The sequence below is a fragment of the Anolis sagrei genome, chromosome X (genome assembly GCF_037176765.1).
Source record: "Anolis sagrei isolate rAnoSag1 chromosome X, rAnoSag1.mat, whole genome shotgun sequence".
In the NCBI taxonomy this organism is placed as follows: domain Eukaryota; kingdom Metazoa; phylum Chordata; class Lepidosauria; order Squamata; family Dactyloidae; genus Anolis; species Anolis sagrei.
In genome coordinates, this window is record NC_090034.1 from 16325992 (window position 1) to 16342970 (window position 16979).

A 16979-nucleotide genomic window follows, 5' to 3' on the forward strand; every position below is an offset into this window, starting at 1 on the left:
AAGAAATCATGGCATACACCCTCTATGCTCATCAGATGGAACCAAATTTCTAAAGGAAAAAAAAATCAATTGCACTACACTGAAACGAGCACTACCACAACCTCCAGAATTGCAGCTCCAACGTGGCCGAAGAGGTTCTCTTACAAATCCCGCAACAACAAGTAGCCATGGGAGAGTGTAGTAGTTTGAGTGATGGACTGTGACTCTGGAGAAAGAGTTAAAATCACCACTTGGGCATGGGGCTGACCTTGGGCAAGTCCATCAGAACATCTCATGAGAAAAACAAGGTTAGACTCGGAGCAAATAGGAATCACACAAAAGAACAGAATCTCTGTTAAACATTGAATCTCACAAAGTTCTATATTCATGACAGCTAACCTACATCAAAGGCTAGAATCTGTTATGATTTGTTAGTTCTGTTACAAGGGATGAAATCCATAGCTTTACCTATGGGGCAGAACAAGGAAAAAGGTAGGATTTATTAATTATATCAAAATTACCCATTATTTACCAAACATCTACTTCTGGAGGTCCGTTTTTTTTTACAACAGACCTTGAATGCATTCTGCTTAAGCAAATGCAAAGCTACATAGGCAATTCCAAATTTAACTTTAGAAGACATATATTATCATATATTCCAAACAGAGAAGAAAAAAAGCAAATTATCTGCTATCTCTGCCAAAAAAGTCATACTAAACTACCCTCAGAAGATAGGTACAGGTATACCTCAGTAAACAAAGTTGATGTGTTCCTTAAGCACAACTGGTATCAGAGGTAGAAATATAGAAAATGGAGACAGCTTCCTATGCCATGAAAAAGAGGAGTTCAACATGGTTCAATAAATGTTTTATTAAAAACAAAAATCCAAAACATTTTGAACCTTTTAGAGACTACACAAAAACCTTTTTTTAAATCTATCAATTAGTTGAGCTATATTTTTTTCATTTCTCCAGCCTCCATTGTCCTTATGACTTTCCTTTTTGTGGCCAAGCTTAAATAATGATTCATTCTATATGCTGGGTATAGCTTGTAAGGCTAGTTTATCTGTTCTCTCCTATTCTGTTTTGCTGTTCATGTGTGATGAACAAGAACTTCTGGAAGTAGCTGCTGTATTTCTCGCCTATTGTAGGAAGAAACACACAGCAAAAAGCAGGATCAGCTAGACCAAAATCTCATTCTTTCCAAGTTCAAGTTTTAATGCATTGGGTTGCTATGAGTTTTCCATGTTGCATTGATTGTCACAGACATGCTGCTGCAACCTAAAAGTGAGTGTTTTTCTAGTTACCTTCAACCATTCCTATAAGAACAATGTGGAGAAGACTTCTAAAAGTTGAAAAAGAAAAAGAACTAGGAAGACATAAAAATACTGGAAAAATGAGTTTCTTTGCCAGGAGCTTTGTTAACTGAGGAATATCTGTATTGCTACTATTCCTGCCACAGAAGTGTGAGTTTATTGCATGCACTTTCATCTCAAATCAAGGCCCTTAGCGTTCCTCATATATCAAGGCTTTCCATTTACACAGACTTGTGAAGTGGCATCTAAAACAAAGTGCAAACTACTTTGGATATCGTAATAACCACATCTAAAGAACTTCAGTTTTCATCAGCTTAGATTAGGACAGTTGCTACAAAGGGAACGCCACTGCGTATGTCTGTATGTACAATATAAAGCACATCAAGTTCAATTTCATTATAAATTTCACAGATCATCAGCACATCAGAGTTCAGAGTGCTTTCATTACCACTCTCCGTTAATGTAGCTCAGAAGTGCATTATGAAATGTCTTTGGGGGCCTGATGAAGGCTCCTTTGTTTCAGAGGCATATTATTTTTAGAATGACAGGGTAAAATTAAGTTTTTATGCCAAATATTGACCCTAACCTGATTAGCAAGCAACATTTATATTAAACCTCTCATTCAGCCATTCTGATCTCAGCTCGGGGACAATGGAACTAATATCATCGATATAATGTCTTCTCTTTATTACGCCCATTTATTCTACATTACCACATAAATGCTCAAGACAGATTTCATTAGAACCACAATTCCTCAAGGGTGAGGTAAAAACCATCTAGCAGACTGCAAGTGCTTTATAAGTAGGTCACTGGATGAAAGAAGGAAACTTTGGGGAGGGGGGGAAAGGCAATGGAGAACACAATGGGCTACGGCTCACCTGCTTACCAGCTCACCTCCCAGACTAAGAGTTGGATAAGCCTGAACAACCAGATGCCCAACACTTGAAATAAGAGCATACAGCATCATATAAATAGATAGTTTCAATTAATCGCATTGAGTTGTGTATATAAGAAAAAAAAACATGCCTTGAGAAATGAAAAACATTGTATGAACGTCTGGCGCAATGTTAACTATGATGAGCAAAGGAAGAAACAATACTAGAGCTAGTGCTCTAAAGTAGTAAACTGGACACAAAGGGTCTTTTATACATGTTATATTGCCAATTCTTGAGTAAGTCCGACTCTGGGGATTGGTGCTCATCTCCATTTCTAAGCTGAAGAGCCGGCGTTGTCCGTAGACGGCTCCTAGGTCATGTGGCCAGATGACTGCATAGCATGCCGTTACCTTCCCACCAAAGCAGTAACTATTGTTCTACTCACATTTGCATGTTTTCGAACTGCTAGGTTGGCAGAAGCCAGAGCTAACAGCGGGAGCTCACCCTGCTCCCCAGATTTGAACTGCCAACCTTTCGGTGAGCAGGTTCAGCAGCTCAGCGGTTAAAGCATCAGGAAAGCAAATGTGTCACTATCTTAGGACTTGGATTTTAGAGTATTTCACAATTCCCAATAAGAGCTGCGTAAGCTGTACCATAAACAAGAAATCAACTGCTCCTTTACAAATACCTACAAAGAGCATGGAAAGAAAATGCTATGACTAATGTACTCTTTTTAAATATTCATGGCATACTACCTTCACACCATATTGTGATAAACAAATAGATGTTCATATGGGAAATGCTTTCAGAAAGCTGAAAAACATGAAAGGCGTAGGAGAAAAAATAAATCAACCAGATCGCCAGGTAAAATCTATCATTACAATTCATAACTGATTTCTGTTTCCATATAGGAGCGTATGGGGTTATTTCAATCTGAAGAAGAACAAGGCCACTTGTGTGCACTGTATTATATTTAAGAGACACACAGCTGAATTTACAATTTAGACATAGCAGCTCACAAGTCAAGACTATAGCAAGGCTGACACATCAATGGCCATAACAAGATGTTCTACTCTAAGTGATGCATCCTCTAATTTTGCGAGTTTGCTTCATTGGGATTTAGCAGTAAAATTTCCAACATCTATGATAATCTTGTAGTGGCAATAATGCAGCTACTCTCTATACTGTGGATTGCCAATGAACAGATGCTCAGAAGACAGCTGTACGGCGCAACCAGGAGTGGCTGAAGGCACAGGCATCCATTTCAATTTCACAGATACATAAGCCTTCCTTCTGGTGTGTGAAACGGTGTCTCGGTTCTTACTAGGAGTGTGATGAGAATTCTCAAGTATTTCCAAATTACCCACAATTAAATTACAGCTTAATTTAAAGATGTGAAGTGTAAAGAAATTAAAATAAGATATCTCTTCTGAACCCCACAGAGAAATAAAAAGCGCTTATGTTAATTCAAAGTCACTAGATTTCCACAAGGTACAAACACTCACACATCCCTACACATAATTATTGTGTAATTATATATATAATCTCATTCAAATTCTGCTAGAGATTTTACCACCAGTTTGAAGCTGAAGAAGACCATTCTTTGTAAGAAACACTGTATTTTGCAAGCAACAGTTGTCCCAAGAATTTTTTTAAAGATGCCTTTTAAACTAGAGTTCCAGGAAGGCATCTTTCAACATGACACCTACATTCCAAAGTAATAACTTTTCTAGAGTATAAAGACCAATATCAGTCATAGTCTGGGAACTCTAGTCAGATTCTAAATTGTGTATTTTGGTCAGTGGCATAGTGATTAGCAGTCAACTTCTGAGCTGATGAGTGAGGCTCAACTTGTGGTCAATACATGATCAGTTTTGCAAATGAAGAGCTCATGTGGGTAAAATTGAAGAGTTATGTTCCTCATGAAATTAAAAAGAGGTCACGCAACAATACTAAGAAAGACTCAAGGCACAAACACTTAAAGCAGAGGTCTCCAAACTATGGCCCATAGGACGGATGTGGTCCTCCAAGGTCCTTTACCTGGCCCCTGTGCTAAACTTTAGACTTAGGCTCAACCTAAGTCTGGACTTGAAGGCACACAACAACAACAATCCCAATTAACATGATTCTCTAATCAGACAAAAGCAGGCCCACACTTCTCATTGAAATACCGGAAAGAGTACTCAAGTAGACAGCTCATCTAACCTGATACACAAATTCTCTAACCAGCAGAAGTTTCTTATATTTCAACTAGCTGTGCCCTGCCACGCGTTGCTGTGGCCTATAGTAAAACTTATCAAAGTTGAGGTAGATATCTGGACTATTATGAAAGAGAGGTCCCTACCTATTCCTTCCCCCTTTTCCTCCCCCTTTCTCTCCTTTCTTCCTTCTCTACCTCTTTCTTTCTTTCCTTCTTTCACTACTTGGTTTCATCCTTCTCTCTTTCCTTCATTCCCTCCCCCTTTCTTCCTTTGCCTTTCTTCCCTCCCTGTTTGCTTCCTTCTTTCACTTTTTATTTCCTTTTATTTCACCACCATCATAACAATAACAATAATGCAATGCATTGCCTCCGGGACCTGACACCTCTCCCATTCCCCCTAAAAGGGTCTCATAGGAACAATAGCATCATCATAATAATAATAGAAATAACAACCTTTACCCGCCACGTGTTGCTGTGGCCAATCTTCCCTCTTTCTCTCCTTCTTTCCCCCCCTCTCTCCCTTCCTTCCTTCCTTCCTTCCTTCCCATCTTTCCTTCTCCTCTTCTTTCTCTATCTCTTTCCTTCCTTCCCCCTTTTTCTTTCTCTTCTGCTGTCTCTCTTTTCTTTCCTTCCATCTTTCCTTTTCTTTCCTTTTCTTCTTCCTCTAACTTTCCTTCCTTCCCCCTTTTTCTTTACCTCCCTTTCTCTTTCTTCCTTCTTTCCTTCCTTCCTGTCTTTCCTAGATTTTGACAGGGCGGGAAGGGACGGGGTGGGGTTTGGAGGTGGCCTGAAGTAAAAGGAGGTAAGATTGGGGCAGGGGAGTGATGGAGCCTGGGGTTGCGTGTGTGTGTGCGGCGGTGGGGGGAGTGATGGAGCCTGGGGTTGCGTGTGTGTGTGCGGCGGCGGGGGGAGTGGGGTTGCGTGTGTGTGCGGCGGTGGGGGGAGTGATGGAGCGTGGGGTTGCATGTGTGTGTGCGGCGGGGGGGAGTGATGGAGCGTGGGGTTGCGTGTGTGTGTGCGGCAGGGGGTGTGTGTGTGCGGGAAGTGGCGCAGCGGGGCTTGGAGTGGGCATGGTTTCCGCAGAGGGTACGTTGGCTGGAAGGCCATGTGCGCGCGCGATGGAACTTGCGGCTGGGCGCCAATGCGCATGCTCAGTTGTTTTGCCGTTTTGTGAGTGTGTTGTGTTGTTTTTCATTTTGAGTAGATATGTTTGTACCTTGTGGGTTGTGTTATGGGCATGGGAATTTTGGTTAAGTTTCGTTGGGGTTTTTTTGAGTTTTGTTCTTTTGCCGTTTTGTGAGTGTGTTGCTGTGTTGTTTTTCATTTTGAGTAGATATGTTTGTACCTTGTGGGTTGTGTTATGGGTACGGGGATTTTGGTTAAGTTTCGTTGGGGGATTTTTGAGTTTTGTTGTTTTGCCATTTTGTGAGTGTGTTGCTGTGTTGTTTTTCATTTTGAGTAGGTATGTTTGTTTCTTGTGGGTTGTGTTATGGGCACAGGGATTTTGGTTAAGTTTCGTTGGGGGATTTTTGAGTTTTGTTGTTTTGCCGTTTTGTGAGTGTGTTGTTGTGTTGTTTTTCATTTTGAGTAGATATGTTTGTACCTTGTGGGTTGTGTTATGGGCATGGGAATTTTGGTTAAGTTTCGTTGGGGGATTTTTGAGTTTTGTTTCCTCGTTGGATGCCCCTAACAAATTTATATATATAGATGCGCCCACCAATATGATGGCAACATTCTCTAACTCTGCTATACCTCTCTTACCCGTTGCTGATTTTGTTATGGGGAATTATTATTATTATTATTACACTTTATTTGTACCCCGCTACCATCTTCCCAAGGGACTCGGTGTGGCTTACATGAGGCTGAGCCCAAATGCAACAATACAGACAATAAACAACAATACAACGCAATAAAAAATAAAAAATAGGCAATAAAATATACAACATTATCACTAAGACAACACACAATTAAAAACAGTGGGAAGGCCAAATGTAAAGTTAAAATTGGAAATAATGTTGGAACATGGACGAAAGGAGATAAGGTGTTTGTAAGGTCGTACTAGCAGACCTAAAGAAATGTAAAGTGCTTTGGAGGACGAAGTGCTATGATATCATTGTTCCGGGAAGGCACACTGGAACAGCCACGTCTTCAAGCTCCTCCTGAAGACTGCCTAAGTTGGGGCCTGTCTGATGTCTTTAGGGAGTGCGTTCCAGAGTCGAGGGGCCACCACTGAAAAGGCCCTCTCTCTCGTCCTCACCAATTGCGCCTGCGATGCTGGTGGGATCGAGAGCAGGGCCTCTCCGGATGATCAAAGGGATCATGTGGGTTCATATATGGAGTAACTTGAAAATTGTTTGGGATGAGAATTGGTCAACACTTACTCTAGTTTGACCCCTGCATCTGTAGGGATACGTTCCCGAACTTACTCTGGAAACAGGAACCGTGGGTAGTAATAGTGAACTCAACCTTTCACCAGAAAAAAATCACACTGGTATCCTCTCTAGGAATTTTATAGGTCTTCCAAAGTAATGTTATGGTAATCTTTGATGGTAGCACACCACTGAATTGCTGGGAGGATGTAGAAAATCCCTAGAGAGAACAGATTTTATCAGATGCCAGGAGGTACCAGTCTCAAAGGTAAGTGGGTTGTAAATACAAATATTAATTGCTGGTCATACATCGCTTATTTTTGGGTATTCCTAAGAAAGGAATGTCCTCTTCTTCACCCAAAATAGACAATTCTGCCTGTTATTAAATTGCATCATGATGCTGCTAGCAAGTCTATTTCATTTAATAGTGTTCTGCATCTGCTCATAGTGTTCTGCATCTGTTCATAGAGAAGTTGTGCAACAAAAACCAAGTACAGTTATGTTGCCACACAAACAGAAGCTCAAGAGATTCACAAAAATTAAGCCAACCAATCATTTTTCCAAGAAAAACAACAACAATAACAACAACACCAGATGATCCAGGGCACTGATGTTGAGCAATGGTGCAAGTTCTGACTATACCAATAGCAAAGCGCCGAGGAATGGAAAACAACTGCTGTCACCATGGGGAAATCTTGAGCAAAAACATCAAGTACTGACTACTGACAAGTGACTAAAAGAGAAAACTTGTAAGAGGAAAAAAATTCCATAGTTGTATAGCACAATATGGTTTTAAATTTAGGAAAAATGACAGGTTCCTCTACCAGCAAGTGTGAAATACATGTTATACCAACACACACTATAAGCAGCAAGCTTACTAGATGTAAAAGGGGCAATCCTGCTCCTACAGTGAGTGAACTACCATCCTTTATGGTGTTGGGTCACCAATTACTGCAAGACTACAAACATTGCAGTATCAGCATCAAAGGAGAAGAACGGAGTCCCCGGTGGCGCAGTGGGTTAAACCCCTGTGCCGGCAGGACTGAAGACCGACAGGTCGCAGGTTCGAATCCAGGGAGAGGCGAATGAGCTCCCTCTATCGGCTCCAGCTCCTCATGCGGGGACATGAGAGAAGCCTCCCACGAGGATGATAAAAACAAATCATCCAGGCGTCCCCTGGGCAACGTCCTTGCAGACGGCCAATTCTCTCACACCAGAAGCGACTTGCAGTTTCTCAAAGTCGCTCCTGACACGACAAAAAAAAGGGGGGGGGGAGAATTAAGACATAAATGCTTACATTCCTCCTTTGTGTTCTCCCTTTCAGAATACTTTTGATGTATGGAGAGCGGCTGTGATTTTTTGCCAGTTTATTCAAACCTCTGATGGAACTAGAGAACCAGCCTTGGTTTAAAAGTTACACTACAATTCACCAGGGTTCGAATCCATGCTTCGTTAAGGATCCTGCCTTCATTGATTGGATTTCTGCCTAGTCTACAGCCACAGAAAATGAACTTGGGCAAGTCACACTTTCTCAGCCTCACAAGAAGACTAACAACAAAACTATTTTGAACAAATCTTACCAAGTAAATTCTATGATGACCCTGCTATAAATCAAAGTTGACCTGAAGACACATAACAGAAAACAATAAATATCTATGTGCAATTACTGCTTGCTCCAAAGTAACACTGAGCAAGCAATGTTGTCCATTAGAAAGTAATGTTGTATTTGAACAGGTACTTCACAGCCTCACAGGTCAATCCCTCATGAAACTCCAATATCAAAGAAAATATTTGATTGCAAAAAAAACACACTACACCATATAAAAATAAGTTACTTAATTTGAGTAACAAAATAAAACTTTTCGTATTATGGAATTAATGTGAGTGACACTGTGATTTATATACGTTAACCCTTAATTTCTTTTAAATCTCACTTAGTTTTGGGGAATCACAGAGACATTTTGAACGCCTTGTTGTCAGGAGATATTCACTATGGTAGCTTTTAAACTATGAGAAAAAGAACCAAGAGAGGATTACGTATCCTACCGAACTACAGGTCAACCTGTTCTTTCAGGTAAATTCACTACATGTCAACATAGAGAACCCCATGGCATTAATTAAATGTATTCTAGCTGATGTACCCTCTGGCACTACAATTTAAATGCTTATTTTAGACGAGTTCGCCTACACACAAAATGGTTAGCCTTTATAACTACATCAGGAAATACAAAAACACCAGCACCAACCAAACCCATACTGACATTCCAGCATAGGCTTTCAAGTGGTTGCTACTCATTGTCACATTTACAAAGCAAATAGTGATCAAATTCAGATTTATCATGCTGGGGAAAAAATCAATTCCCTCAGCAGCCTTTCTCAGCACAAATACATCAAATCTGTCTTGATACAACTAAGCAATAGTATAATAAGCACTTCTTTCTTTGGGGTCATATGCAAATATGCTTCAAATATGACCCAAATGTCAACAGATTAAAAGGCTACAGCTGTTGCTTATTTCTGTGATTAACCCACCGACCCACACCTTTTACTTTACAATGTTCCAATTCTCTTTTCCAAAGAAAGTTATTCCTCTTTCGTCTTTCATTCTAGCCACTATAAAGCCAAGTTAGTCCTATTGTTTATGATAATCATCTAATCTTGGCTTCTTCCAGTACAAAACTGGGGAACATTAGGGACTTCAAATGTTTTGAGTTACTAATCCCTCACCGCTATCCACGCTGGCCAGGATTTCTGGAAGCTGCACGCCAAGATATCTTGAAAAGCAGAAGATCAGAGGTTCTCCACCTAAGCTCTAACTTTTATTTTCAGCCCAAGGCTCAATGGATTGGGATTGGCTCCTGAAAGCCATCCCTGCATTTCCCCTTCTCACTATGTCTTCCCATCACATCCAAAGCCAAAGAAAGAATGCAGGGACAGAGGTTTCAGGGATCTGTAACAGGGAGTTGGAAAATCATGGGCACAAGCAGCTTCTGGATCCAAACAATTCTTTTCAGTTCTGTTTACATTCACCAGCTCCAAAGCAACAATTTGGACCACCCTCTTCTGGCAAACCAAGATTGTTTCCTCACTTGGTGTGAGCCCAGTCTGCAACTTCTCATCAACTCTTCATTCAAAACTATGTTTCATAAAGTACTATTTCCCTGAGCTGAAGCTGCCAAGACTCAGAGCTTGATCTTTGACAAATTCAGATGTAATTAAGACTCCTTCCTCTCGAGAACATGATCAGTGCAGAGATCAACTGCCCCTTTCACTGTTCATCTGATATGCTCTTCATCTTCACTTGCCCAGAATAAAAGTATTTTTCTTTTTTTAAAAAAATATTTCAAAGAGATATACCCTTTGCATCTAAGGCATGATAGGAATTTAAAGGAAGCCCCCCCCCCCTGTGCAAAAAAAAAAAAAAACAGTGAAGGGAAAAAGAAAAAAAGTAAAAAAGTAGAATCTTTGAGAGAAAAAGAAAAAAAATACTTCCAATTTTTCTAACAGGGTAAAGTGACTATTTTTGTATAAGTCATATTGTCCACTCCGTCTTGGTATGTCTGTATTAATTTTTTATGAATTCAATGATTTTTGCAGTCTGTTGTTATCTATGGTTTGCCTTGGTGAGTCTTTAGATAATATGTTAACTTGTCCATATTCATTATATCCAATATTTTCAGCTTCCACTCTCCTCTTGTTGGGGTATCTTTAGATTCCCATTTCCTTACATAAATGATTCTAGCTGCTGTGGTCAAGTAGTTAAATAAAATATCTTGATTTTTATCGAGTTTCATGTTTGTCATTCCTAAAATATAGTGTTCTGGCTTCATTTGGAACTTCAATTTCAGTATTTCCTGTATGGCTTCATGGATGCTGTTAGGAATTGTAGGAGATGAAGTTCAAAAAATCTGGACAGCTGAAGTTTGCCCATGCCTGCTTTATACCCATGTTGTCTGCATCCACAGATTCCATTCTCCATGGCTTGAAAATATTCAAAAATTCCAAAAAGAGCTCAATTTTGCCATTTTTAGATAAGGAACATTATTTTGCTATGGCATTGGACATAACGGGTCTGGAGCATCCACTGATTTGAGTATTCATAGGGGCCCCCAGCCAATACCAAGGACTTGCTGAATATTCAGTTCTTCTTCATATTATTACAGAATTGTTCCCATTAACACACAACAATGGAAAATTATTTTTAAAGTATCTCAATTTCATAATGGTGCAGCATCTTTTCAGTAAGCTCACTGCATGCAAATGGAACACTGATAACCCTTAAGTGTGGAAGAATACAGTTTACAGCCTGATTTAGAAAACATCTACAGAAAACACAAGCTTGTTACTGCATTCAAATCCTCTAAAGATATAGCAGAAACCACTGTAATTAAATCTCTTTGTATATCATTCAGATTCACTCTCTCGGGGAAACTAGTCTTCTCAGTTATTTGTCATATGTTTTCATCTCTATCTGTGATCAACTTCTTTTTCTTCCCTTCCAAAGCTTGGAGTAGGAGCAGACACTGGGCAGCCTAAGACCTGATGGCATGTCCAGGGCTTTTCCTGGTTCTAAAACAATTTCCTGGGCTGAGGAAATAATATAATAATATTATTCTCACTTCTGCAGGAGTCTACCGTGTACCATGCAGCTGTGGCAAGTCTACGTAGGGACCACCAAACACAACATTGCCCAGACATGAATCAAGGAACATGAAAGGCACTGCAGACTACTTCGACCAGAGAAGTCAGCCATAGCAGAGCACCTGATGAACCAACCTGGACACAGCATATTATTTGAGAACACAGAAATGCTGGACCACTCTCACAACCATCATGTCAGACTACACAGAGAAGCCACTGAAATACACAAGCATGTGGACAATTTCAACAGAAAGGAGAAAACCATGAAAATGAACAAAATCTGGCTACCAGTATTAAAAAACTCTAAAATTGCAACAGCACAACAACAGAGAGGAAGCAGGCAGGGACATCTAATTACCTCTCAACAAAAGCTTGCTCCAGACACAGTCAGCCCATTGTATGCTAATCAAGGTGGTCAGTTGAAACATTCACACCTAGCTCCAGCAGACAAGAGTCCTTTGTCTCACCCTGGTCATTCCACAGATATATAAACCCTTTTTCCTAGTTCCAACAGACCTCACTGCCTCTGAGGATGCTTGCCATAGATGTAGGCGAAATGTCAGGAGAGAATGCCTCTAGACCATGGCCATACAGCCCGAAAAAACCTACAACAACCCAATATAATAATAATAGGAGAAGGAGGAGGAGGAATAGTAATTGTATTCCTTACCCGCCTCTCCTTGTGGCTCTAGTCGGGTTATAACATCTGATTTAAAGAAGAAAGAAGCATCTCTGGCATTTCTCTTGCTAATAATTACAATATGAAGATTCTACTGGATTGGACTAAAAGTCCTTCTAGTTCAGCTTTTCCCAGCCTGCACTATCAATAGATTGATCAATTAAAAACATGTCCAAACTCCACAATGCAAATTGTAGTCAAAGAAATCCAGAGAACAATAAATAGAGGAAAGTGAACATCCTTCTTCCTACAGTAGTTATCTAGCTACTTTTGGGTGTCTCCTGAAAATTAAAGTAACTGCCAGTCCCCTACAGCAGATCTCAAGCAACCCACCGCCTCCTTAGTCTGGAAATTCTCCTTAAACACTTAACTTTGTGCATCCCACACCTCCCGCTACAGAGTGGATTGTCCAATCTCTGCAAGTTGCATTAACACTCCATTGTTTTGAAGACAAGCTCAAGGACCCTAATGAGATGGTGAACAAGAATTCACTACAATCCCAAGAGTCTTCATAAAAAAGAAGGCCTTAGACTGAAATGTGAGAGCTGGATTGATTCATGCTATACTTCTACCTATGTCCCTTGACCTCCCAGAGCTTCCTGAACTCTGGTCTTCCAAGTGTTTTGGACTTCAGCTCCCAGAATTCCCAATCATTACCCAAAGCATCTGAGACTTCTCAGAGTTAAAGTCCAAAATACCTGGTGGATCAGAGTTTGGGAATCAATGTACCATCCTCCTTTGTTTCCCAAATTTAAATTTCACCAAGCTCCATCTAGTTCAGTACAAAATTACCTCAGTGCCCTTCCAGACAGGCCCTATATCCCAAGATCTGATCCCAGATTTTCTGCTTTAAACTGGATTATATGAATCCACACTGCCAAATAACCTGGGATAAACGAAAACCTGGGATCAGATCCTGGGGTTTAGGGCCTTGTCTGGAAGGGCCCTTGGTGGCTAAGTGACCAAAAGAGTTGCATACATTTATTTATCTGTGTAGGCGATTTTTATCCTGCCTTTCCCCTTACAAGGGCCCAAGGCTGCTAACAGCATTTATAAAATACACACAAGCATTACAACAATACATAATACATAATAAAACCAAATATTAAACAGTACTGAAAAACATTACATGCTTCTTTCTGCACTCTGTTTGGCCCTTCCTCTGTCTTGTTGAATGGGGTCTATACTCCAACACCTTGAAGGCTAACAATGGCTGGAGAGCTGAAGTCGAACCGCTAGAATACTGTTGGAAATGACTACCTTCTTCAAGTCTTCTCTAGTAATGTTTTACCTATGATACTGTTGCTTGTTTTTTCCTATATGTATGTTCTGGTATGCAGCTTCCTTTACTTTATGGTTCTTGAGAAGTTATAAAAGGGACAGCAGCCCACATGATCACTATAGCAGACTACAGCAGACTGCAGACTACTTCAGACTTCAGATCACACACTTACTTGCTGTTTTTGCTGTAAGATACATCCTGGCCGGATGGCTCAGATAATGATCTCAAACATATCTGAAACTGGACTGATAGGTTGTGTACCTATGTATGCTGAACACATGAAGGTTGTGAGTAAACAAATATGTTATTTTTAACAAAGTCTGTTTCATTTTTGTTCCTTGAATGCATGGTAGAAAACAAATTGTTTTATGGTAAAGTATTGGGCACTGAAAAACACTTCTAAAGCTCTGCTGTTTTTACACACTGGCAAATATCTTGTTTTCCTAGCAGATCAGAGATAACAGGTTGTTCAGTCTAACAACTGAAATAATTGCTTTGCATAATTATATCTGGTTGCATACCACAAGAGGTTTTGGGTCTTCTCTGAAAGGTCATGCTTTTCTAAAAATTATGATCTCCAAATGGTGTTTTCCAAAAGGTTATGAATGCCATTTACCAAAATGAACAGCATGACTACTATGAAGACTATGATACCACTTTCCATCAAAGCTCACAGCTATGCAATTGCAGGACTTGTCGTTTGGTGAAACATGAACACTCTTAAGGCCTTGTAAAACCATATCTCCCACATTTCCATAACACTGAATCATGGCAGTTCAAGTCATAACAAGATGAATTAATTCTGCAATGTAGATGCACTCTTGGTGAACCATTTGTTCCCTAGAGTCTGACTATTTCATTTGAGCTCAGTCTAGACAGCATGATATAGTGGTTTGAGCATTGAGTTGTGACTCTGGGAAACCAGCATTTGAATCAGCCACGGAAACCCTACTGGGAGCGACTTGAGAAACTGCAAGTGTGAAAGATCTGGGTGTCCTCTAGAGAACTGGGAGTCTGCAAGGACGTTGTTCAGATGATGCCCGGATGTTTTCTGTGGGAGGCTTCTCTCATGTCCCCACATGAGGAGCTGGAGCTGACAGATGGGAGCTCACCCCGCTCCCCGCATTTGAACCGCCAATCTTTCAGTCAGAAGTCCTGCTGGCACAAGGTTTTAACCTACCATGCCACCGGGAGCTCCTACCTCCTGGGTGCTCTTGAGTAAGCCACACTTTCTCAACCTCTGGACAAATATTGCCAAAAAAACCCTTTAGGGTCAGAAAGCATTTGAATAATAATAATATAGGAGCCTCTCACAAGATGGTAAAACATCCATGTGTCCACTAAGAAATGTCTTTGCAGATGGCCAAGTCTCACACCAGAAGCGACTTGGAGTTTCTCAAGTCACTCCTGACATGAAATAATAATAATAATAATAATAATAACTTTATTTATAACCAAATCTCGGGAGCTGGTTTGGTCACCTTCCATCTTGACCAAGGCAGAATAGAGGAGCACCATTATTGACACTGACCTAGAGCTAGTCCTGGGCCAACTTGAGCCCTGCCTCCAGGTGTTTTGGACTCCAACTCCCACAATCTCCCTGAGGGGACTCAGGGCGGTTTCCAGAAAAAGTGGCAAACATTCAATGCCAATAACAACAAATAACGAATCAAAAGAGTGGGTAACACAATCTCAATATAAAACTATAAAACTAACCGAAAAAAATAACCAAAAATTAAACTTAAATAAACATAACACATCATAAACATTTACACCATGAGTTCCTCCAGGGAGGGCAGAATACAAATAAAATATTATTATTATTAACTCTTAGAAGACTCATAAAATTAGACTAAAAAGGCACTAAAAGCTAAGATGGTGTATCCATGTCCAATATATAGGCAAGGATATATATAAAGAAGGCACACAATCTCCAAGGTAGAGGTAAGTAGGTGTCTAACATATAGGCAAGGATATATATAAAGAAGGCACACAATTTCCAAGGTAGAGGTAAGTAGGTGTCTAACATATAGGCAAGGATATATATAAAGAAGGCACACAATCTCCAAGGTAGAGGTAAGTAGGTGTCTAACATATAGGCAAGGATATATATAAAGAAGGCACACAATCTCCAAGGTAGAAGTAAGTAGGTGTCTAACATATAGGCAAGGATACACCGCAATGAGTCGCCCCTGGGCTGATAATTGCGGTATATAAACGAAGTAAATAAATAAATAAGGATATATATAAAGAAGGCACACAATCTCCAAGGCAGAGGTAGGTAGGTGCCTAACATATAGGCAAGGATATATATAAAGAAGGCACACAATCTCCAAGGCAGAGGTAGGTACGTGCCTAACATATAGGCAAGGATATATATAAAGAAGGCACACAATCTCCAAGGCAGAGGTAGGTACGTGCCTAACATATAGGCAAGGATATATATAAAGAAGGCACACAATCTCCAAGGTAGAGGTATTAGGTGTCTAACATATAGGCAAGGATATATATATATATGGCACACAATATCCAAGGTGTCCAATATATAGGCAAGGATATATATATATATATATATCTAAGGCACACAATATCCAAGGTGTCCAATATATAGGCAATCATATATATAAAGAAGGCACACAACAACAGCCTGGCCTTATTGGGAGCTCAGGCTTCCCACGCTCTTCTCTAAAATGCATTTCCCAAAACAATACAACCACAACCAAACACTTCTCCAAAGGCCGTGGGGAACCATACCCTCTGGACTCCATCTACACTGGAATTTTTAATGCAGTTTCGAACCCGTATTGAAGGGAATGGTTCTGCTGTGCAGGTGATGGCAGGAAATCTTGGGAGCCAGTTTGGTCACCTTCCATCTTGACCAAGGCAATATAGAGAAACACCATTACGGACATTGACCTAGAGCTAGGCCTGGGCCAACTTGGGCCCTGCCTCCAGGTGTTTTGGACTCCAACTCCCACAATTCCTAACAGCCTACCGGCTGTTAGGAATTGTGGGAGTTGGAGTCCAAAACACCTGGAGGCAGGGCCCAAGTTGGCCCAGGCCTGGTAGGAGACCCGAGGCTCCCGGTGAGGCCTGCCCGCTTCCTCCTCCTTCCCTCTCCGCCCGCTGCCCGGCCTCGCTCGACCCACCCGCGGATTCTCCGGTGTTGATCCAGTCCGGGTTGGCCAGGCTGGCGATGGCGAAGATGTCTGCAGCCAGAAAGAGGCATCCTGAGATGATGGTCAGTTTGTCCATGTCCTCCGGCTCCGGCCTCAGGCCTCAGGCGGGGGCCCCGGGCCGGGGGCTCCTCACAGCCGCGGCTCCATGGCGGACGCCTCCCCCCGGAAGCAAAAACCCCAGCCGCATGACCCGGAAGCTAAAGCACCAACCCTCGTCCTCAGCTCCCCCCGCGCGCGCCTCGCACTTTGTCCCAGACGGGGCGGGGCGACGACGATCCAATCAGGGCGAGGCTTCGGGAAAGGGGCGGGGCTTCAGGGAGAACAGTTCAGCGAGGGGGAACCAGATCCGAGGGAAGTGAGGCAGTGGGCGGGGCTTATTCTAATTTGTGGGCGGGGCTTTGGGGAGGGAGATTTTCTTAATATAATAACTGTATATTATATATTACATGTCATATTGCAA

General features: G+C 41.2%; 1 protein-coding gene across 1 annotated transcript in view; it reads right to left on the reverse strand.

Moving 5' to 3' along the window:
* Positions 1 to 16716, reverse strand: part of LOC132782005 (uncharacterized protein C16orf52 homolog B) — a 57355-nt gene extending 40639 nt beyond the window's left edge. The window contains exon 1 of the mRNA XM_067473159.1: positions 16490 to 16716. Coding sequence (XP_067329260.1) covers positions 16490 to 16595 — 106 coding nt within the window. The 5' untranslated portion in view covers positions 16596 to 16716. The remainder of the gene's footprint in view (positions 1 to 16489) is intronic.
* Positions 16717 to 16979: the final 263 nt, after the last annotated feature.